The sequence below is a fragment of the Clytia hemisphaerica genome, unplaced genomic scaffold, assembly GCF_902728285.1.
Source record: "Clytia hemisphaerica strain Z4C2 unplaced genomic scaffold, Clytia hemisphaerica genome assembly, whole genome shotgun sequence".
In the NCBI taxonomy this organism is placed as follows: Eukaryota; Metazoa; Cnidaria; class Hydrozoa; order Leptothecata; family Clytiidae; genus Clytia; species Clytia hemisphaerica.
The window spans coordinates 1,287,895-1,295,541 of NW_027104247.1; the positions used below are offsets into that span (position 1 = coordinate 1,287,895).

The window sequence follows — 7,647 nt, forward strand, 5'->3', positions numbered from 1 at the left end:
TCTAAATATGAGAAACAGCAAAAAATCTTGGAATTCCATTCCTATCAGCTTGAAATAATAGTTTATAACAAAAAATTAATATTAAATATAAAAATTTTTGCTGAATCAGCAAAAACAGCAAATTCTTTCATTTTTTTGCAAAATGTAAGAGAAAAATACCTTAAAGCTTAATGTTCAGTTTCAGTTAAGCTGTTTTTCTAAAATTTTCACAGCATATTCCATACATAAATGGAGTTATATTCAAAAGAAATTGGTTTTCAGAAACTAGATTAAGACGTTGTTAAATCAAAATTGTCATTTTGAAAATTACTAAATTTTCAGTTTGGACTTTGCATCATCGAAAATCTTGATATATTTTAAAAAAATCATGAATTTTACATGCATCGGGTCGTGAATTTAATGGAAAACACAAATATGTTCATAGTTTCTCCCCCTTTTACCACTGGGCTTAATAATTTGATTTTAACTACACCTGCTTTTTGGGGGCCCCAAGCCTGCGTTTTGACAACCAGGGGTATACTGTAAAAAATTTATCAAACAAATTTATGCCCAAAACCCTCTAAATCACATTTCCAAACTATGGTCAAAATTTTGTATTCATATCTTAAAGATATCTCGAGAAATCGCTAAAATTGCAAACCTCCGTTTTGGGGCCCTTAGAAAAAAGCTACCTATCTTTAAGCGATTGAAAAATACTGTTGAAATTGAACATTTTGAAAAAGAACTTCCGGGAAATAAAGTAGAGATGTTAAAGTTTTTCATGCAGCAAAAGTTTTGTAAAACCTTTTTTCCTCTAGATTTGAGAGAAGTTTTAAATTTGATCGACGTTTTTGGGCCATATACTGTAGAACATTTTTAAGCTTAAACCTTGAAAAGTTAAGACCATCCAAGGGCTACAAAAATGTTGAATGCTCTCATAAAAGAGTTGTAAAATACTACAAAAACTCCAATCTTACATAACTATTGAAAATGACAGCTTATTTGTTTACTTTATAAAATCCTATTCTTTTCGACTGTCATTTTATGGCCCTTGATTACATAATAAACATTTGCAAAGGTAACACAAGACTAAAGAAAATAAACATGAATTTATTTTGATGATTTGCGATATGGCTGGATGTACAAATATAAAAACATTGCGACAAAACGCAAAATCTTTATTATGTAACTTTAACCCTTATCTAATATTCTGATGGCGGATTGGCGGCCGCCCAGTCTAAAGCTCTAAAGGAGCGGGCCAATTTTTCATCGGAGAGGAATTTGATAGTCTGCCTTTGACGTGTCGCGTCCCCAGTCGGGTTCAACTGCCATAATATTACCATAATATTTCGGTTGAACCCGCCAATCTCCGAAAACGAGGGCTGGGTTACCAGGTCAAAATTCAATAATCTAAACCTTCCAGATATTGAAAATCTTCTCGACCTTCAGAGCTTTAGCGTGTCGGATGAAAATTTAAGATAACTTTAACTCCTGTCATAATGCCGTAATAGCATAGAGTTTATGAATCTACACTTTTGTGGAAGGCGGAGTAGCTGAAATTTGGAAAAACTCGCAGTTCAGTCCCACAAAATCGAGCTCAGCAGGTCAGAATCTAGAAAAATTAAAAGTTAATCCAACTCCGTCGCAGAAAAACACTCATACATGAACTGGTAATATTTATGACGAAGCATTTGGGCAAAAAAATTGTAGATTTACTATTCCTATTTAAACTCTTCGGGAAACTTTTATAAACTCTGATCGTCATTTTATAAATAATTTTGTCTGTGGGAGGGGCCGATAACAGTACTCTTTCTCAAAGTCTTCCAAATTGCCATGGGTTTCTCTTCGCTTTTTACATCTGAAAAAATTTACTCTACCAGGTGCACCACGACTAAAAGAGAGAAAAAACTGTAATTTGAATGTATAAAAAGTCCAATATTTTTGTTCTAGGTACAAAATATTTTCAAAGAAAAAGTGTTCAAAATATTTTTAACTTCAATTCCAAAATATTTTACATTTCTAAGGGACGCGAAATTTACAAAATAAAGAATTTCTTCAAAAACCCTGATGTCCAAAACAAAAATTGTTTTACTTTTTCGAAACTGCTGTAAGAAATGAAATATTTTCATTTGGAGTTGAATTTATCCGACGGAAGGTACGTTTTGCTTCTTTGACATTGTGAATCTTTTCTGCAAAAAAAATCTGCAAGGTTCTCGGCAAGGTTAAGGCTTGGGGACACGAGAAGTTTTTTTAACGTTGGTGTAATGCATCATGCTCCATTCCACCAATCTGAAACGCTTTCTCGTGTCTCCAACCCATTTTTCTTTCTATCAAAAGTGAAAATTGCAATCTTTTCGAAAATAACCCCAGTAGCATTTTATAAAGACCACCCCCTCCCTTTTATGAAATTTTCCTGAAAAAGTGCCACAAAACGAGAGTACCAAACCACCTTGATTATTCCATCTCCCCTACAATTAAGCACAGAAGAGTAGGGAAATGATATACTCGCGGGTACCTTATAGCCGGGGGGGTTTGGAATAAGCAGAACAAATCTCAAAACTCAATAAGCGGGGGGGGGGCGGTGGAATAAAAATGTCCTGGGTGGCAAATGTTCGCTGATACAGCAGAACTAGAGCAAAATAGGAAACTTTCAAAAAAAAAATTCTCAAAAATCAATAAGCGGGGGGGTTGGAATAAGAATGTCCAGGGTGGAAAATCTTCGAAAAATTAATTAGCGGCCAGGGAGTATATTAATTTCATCTTGATTTCTTCTTCAGGAGCAGTCAAACCATCCTTCATCACCATGAGATTGTCATCGATTCTTTTGATCGTTTTGTTTGCAATCAATTTCTATGATATTCATGCTGCCTCTGGAAATGTCATCAAAAGTAAGAACGAAACCATAACCCTGTATAACTGAGTAAGGGAATAAAAACACCCCTGTTTCACTAGCCTGACGAGAAAAAAACAGTCTTGTCTCATTGACTTGGTGATCGCCAAAAGAACACCCCTATCTTGCTGACTTGATGAAAGACAAAAAATAGCCCCGTCTTATTGACTTGATGATAGACTAAAAAACACCTCTGTCTCATAAACTTGATGAGAGAAAAGAACAGAGCTGTCTAATTGACGGGGATATAGAATTTAATTTAAGATTTTTTTGTATCGCTAATATAAGCCAAGCAAAAGTGCTACTTGTATTGTGACCAAAGAAGTATACGCCCGAAGAGCTAGAATCGAATCTTTAACCTTTCTCAAGCAAGAAAAAGTGAAGCCTTAAATATGCGCCGTATTTTTGATGACGGATTGAACCTAGCAATGCCTTTGTTTTCGAGTGATATATTTTTCGAAATTTAGCTGTAAATTTTAGTTTCAATCTGTTATTTGTGTAAAAACCATATGAACCGTGCTAGGCCGCGCAATTTTGGTAGGATTTGGTAGGCTTCAAATCCTACCAAGGAGATTCGATTCTAGTCCTTCGGGCTTATACTTCATTGATTTTGACGCACCGGAACAAGGACCTCGGGAATTCAATTAATTTAATGTAGAAATACACCTTTCCCGTAATTCAAACTTCTCAGAAATTTGCCGGGAAAATATGCACTCCGCCGTTCTGTATAAAATTGTTTGGGAGGTAAACGAACGGGTTTTTGCTTGTGAGGGGTTAGGGAAAGTAGGTATTTAGCTTCTAGCTTTTGATTGCGATCTCTGTTTGGCAAAATATTTTCAGGGTGGTATAATAAATAGAAAGAATACACGTTTTTTTTTAGGAAACTAGTTCTACCAAGCAGCCTCAATGTTTCTTAAGAAATTGGACTTTTGAGCCTTACATGTTTCTTACATGTTTCTAAACTTTTTGACATAATCAGCCTCATGGAAGGCTGGATTGGAAGGTTCTTAAAAAAAACGAATTAAAAAATGTTATATTCTCATTCTCAGCCTCAGCATGTTTCTTAGTTTTTAGGCATTCTGAGCCTCATGTTTCTTAAAAATGTGTTTCTTAAAAAAACAAACGTTATACCAAGATCTGAGAGGGTTCTGTTCAACAGAACTTAAGGGCTCTGACCATAGTGAATTTTTAACATTTGCCATATACAAAATATGAATTTCTGCCTGATGTAGCGGACAAAACTTTGACATGTTATACATTTTCCGTGAGTCTGAAAATTAAAAATTGCAATGAAATAATTTGATGAAGAAGAAGATGAAGACTTTTGCGAAGAAGAGCATTTCAACTTTGAAGAGCTTAGTTTCGGCGAAGAAAAAACATTTTGAAAATATTTTTGCGGTAGATAGTGTATCCTTTGTCGAACTAAAAATTTTTTTCCTGAAAATAGTGCTTTTTGACCAATTTTCCATCCCAATTTTTCATAGAAAAACAACCATAACTTTTGATGCATTAATTTAGAAAATTTTTCCAAAAAATTAAAACAGTTTAATTCTTTGTGGACAGTTTGAAAAAACTTTGAAACAAAAAGGTTAATTACCCATTAAAACTTAGCACTTTTTATAAAAGAAGGTGATGCAACATATTATTAATGTCTTTTTTAAAGTTCCTAACGTCATTTTTGCAATTAAGTTCTTAAATACTCTTAAGGGATTTGATCAAAAAGCAATTTATAAAGGCAATTCTTTGTTAAAAGTGTTAAAGAATCTAAAACATAACTTTTATATTCAGATACTAAAATCAATTTTCCGACTATGATGGTCAGAGCCCTTAAGAAAAGCTCAAAAAACTAACTTTCCCCAAGGAAACGCAGGCAATAAAAGTGTTGTTTACCTCAACCAAAAACCAAACGGTGGAGAGCAACAAAACAACGCGCGCGCATCTGTTTTGCAAATAACGAGAAAGATGTATACAGATAAATCACTTATGAACGTTATGAACCAATGAACCTAGACGTTCCCCGCGTATTTTTCTACGCAATCAAACAGCATAACATTCCCTGTTATTTGGTTGTTAGTGAGGTACTGGCTATTACCCAATAAGAGTTTATTAAAAATATTCCATTTCATCCTATCTTAAATTTTTTTCAAATCTGCTATTCATACAATCAAGGTCATAATATTTGAGGAAAAAGGGAAATTCACCGTGAAGTTTTGAAACCACAATCGGTTTGCGAATGCTCTAAAGTAGGTTGGAAGGGTAGATTTTTATTTCTGAGTTTTAACGCTAGACTTAAGACTTCTAAAGTCCAAAAATAGTCCAATAAGGATCAGAATATAGCCTGGAAGTCTGCCAACGCCTCCCAAATTGAAATATTCGATTAAATTAAAGAGATAACCCAAAATCGACTTTCTCTCCGGAACTTTAAATCTTGAAAAACGTTAAAATAACCGAAATTTTCAATATATTTCAACCATGATTGTAGAATGCCGTGATGTGATGGGCGCAGGGTATTGTGGGATACCAGGGATGTGTGGCGTTTACAAGGGCGCTTGTGCAAAGACTTGTGGCGGATGTGGTGGGCGGAAGAGGATTGTTGGTGAAAATGAAGAGGGGGATATGAACGACCAAAATTACAATAGTAAGTGAAATTATCAAGCAAATGAAAGCATACCCCGCTGGAACACAACGTTGTTTTAACGTTTGTCTAACGTTCACAGCGTCCATATAACCTTAGATGAACGTTGAAACAACGTTGTCGTGTGCCAGTTGGGTATCTTGCATGTTCACACCCCTGTGTCGCAGACCAGCTGGAACCCAGCCCCACTGGAAAATTTAGCGAAAATTTAATCCCCAGTGGGAAAATTTTGCTGGTCCCCGGTGGGGAAATACTCTTGAATTTCAGCCCCACTGGAAATTCAATATTTAAAAATTGTACTCCAAAACCAACCCCACTGGATTTTTAAACCTTGAAACAATAGAATTGATATCCCCACTGGGATTTCAATAGGAATTTTTATCCCCACTGAGGAAAAGAGTTCGGCCTGGGCTTTGAGACAAAGGTTTGTATATCCTGGAGAGTCTTCATAGCGCGAAAACGCACGAGGAACTAGGATTTGTTCGACTAATGGGAAATTCAAATCAAACATAGAGATTTCTTTCTATATGGGTTTCTTCTTCCAGACAACAAGATTTTCATGTTGTAAAGATTCGAGTTATGGAGATTTTATATGGCTAAATGGTAAAATTTTGATAAGGGAAATTGTACTTCTGAAAACCCAAAGATAAGGTAAATATTGGCTAAAATCAGGATTTTTGGAGCAAAATAAGGCCACTTCCTCTTTGCTAACTGAAAATTTTCGAAAAATTAACATGAAATTAACAAGCGTTTATTTGGCACCTAAGAGAAGTTAGCCATGCAGCACTACTTACCAAGACTCATGCCAAAATTTTTTTTTCATTTTTCAGTGTTGAACTATTGGCGAAGACGTGATTTACTTCGACAAAAAGATTTCTTACAACAATTGCGTGAAAATGACGAAAAAACTTTATACAAAATGTAAAAGTTTATTATTAGAAATATATCGTCTTTTGAATTCTGTAGTAATGATTGATCAAGAGAGAATCGTTTGAAGATATTATTGAGTGTCTTATTTGATCCTTGAATAATAGGAAGCTTCAGCCTCGCCCTCTGCGTATTACCTAGTTTATAAATGTGTGTTTTTCAGCGACGGAGACGGTAAGGTTCTAATTTGACTAGATCATGACCAACTGAGGACGACGGTAAATCAGCACTGTTACCGTCCTCGATTTTGCGGGTCAGAAATGCAGGTTTTTCCAAATCGTGTCAATCACTTTACCGTCCTCAAAAGTGAAAATACATAAATTTGCTATTAGCGTGATTATGTATCGCAGATATTCTACGGCTACAGTTGCGGGGCTGCCCGTACGGGCTGTCACCAAAGGCGACATGTCGTTGTCTACTTTGCTCTGTACGGGAAAAACACCAAAACACCGTATAAGCAAAGTCGACATAATGCCGTACGTCAAATATCGAACTTGCTTTCACCCGCCATTACTTCCCTTACTCGCCGTTTGAAACCATTGCATTGCATGTCAACTTTGTAACGTCAGAGGGGAACTCGCATCAACTAGCACCAGGGTATTCTCTGGTATCAATCAGTAACGTAAATAAAGCCTGGGATACACGGGGACGACGTTAGGAAACTTCAAAATTTATGTTTGCTTCTAATATATTCGTTGACATGGCGGTTTTTTTAATTCGGGGAAATCCAAACTTTTTTCTCTTGAAAAGTGCTTTACTGTTTCTTTATACCATTTTCAGCAGGAAAACTTTGAAATACCAGGCTTGGAAAATTGCTCAAATGACTCCAAATTAAAAACGGATGCAAGCTGACAGGTATAGAAACAATGCCCACCAATTAAGAAACTTCAAAAGGGCGTGGTTCTTTGTGTTTTACGGAAAGTCCCCATTTAGAGATTCAAATAGCTCGATTTTTCAACTTTAGAGTATTCTAGAAACTTGTGAAATGACTTTAAAGACCCCAAACCAAAAACGGATGCAAGCTGACAGGTATAGAAACAATGCCTACCAATTAAGAAACTTCAAAAGGGCGTGGTTTCTTTGTGTTTTACGGAAAGTCCCCATTTAGAGATTCAAATAGCCCGATTTTTCAACTTTGGAGTATTCTAGAAACTTGTGAAATGACTTTAAAGACCCCAAACCAAAACCGGATGCAAGCTGACAAGTATAGAAACAA

The 7,647-nt window shown here is 35.6% G+C and overlaps 1 protein-coding gene across 1 annotated transcript; it reads left to right on the top strand.

Moving 5' to 3' along the window:
- The first annotated feature begins 2,000 nt into the window (after window positions 1-2,000).
- On the top strand, window positions 2,001-6,433 carry LOC136816342 (uncharacterized). The gene is made up of 4 exons (XM_067072664.1): window positions 2,001-2,134; window positions 2,763-2,867; window positions 5,352-5,507; window positions 6,335-6,433. The coding sequence occupies exons 2-4, from the start codon at window positions 2,783-2,785 to the stop codon at window positions 6,427-6,429; spliced, it is 336 nt and encodes a 111-aa protein (XP_066928765.1). The 5' UTR covers window positions 2,001-2,134; window positions 2,763-2,782; the 3' UTR covers window positions 6,430-6,433.
- The last annotated feature ends 1,214 nt before the right edge of the window (window positions 6,434-7,647 follow it).

What these genes read in the sequence shown, in the direction of transcription:
- LOC136816342 (XM_067072664.1), top strand. Translation starts at nt 2,783, where the DNA reads ATGAGATTGTCATCGATTCTTTTGATCGTTTTGTTTGCAATCAATTTC. An exon ending in CTCTGGAAATGTCATCAAAA is followed by an intron (nt 2,868 to 5,351) that starts GTAAGAACGAAA and finishes CCATGATTGTAG; the next exon opens with AATGCCGTGATGTGATGGGC. An exon ending in GAACGACCAAAATTACAATA is followed by an intron (nt 5,508 to 6,334) that starts GTAAGTGAAATT and finishes TTCATTTTTCAG; the next exon opens with TGTTGAACTATTGGCGAAGA.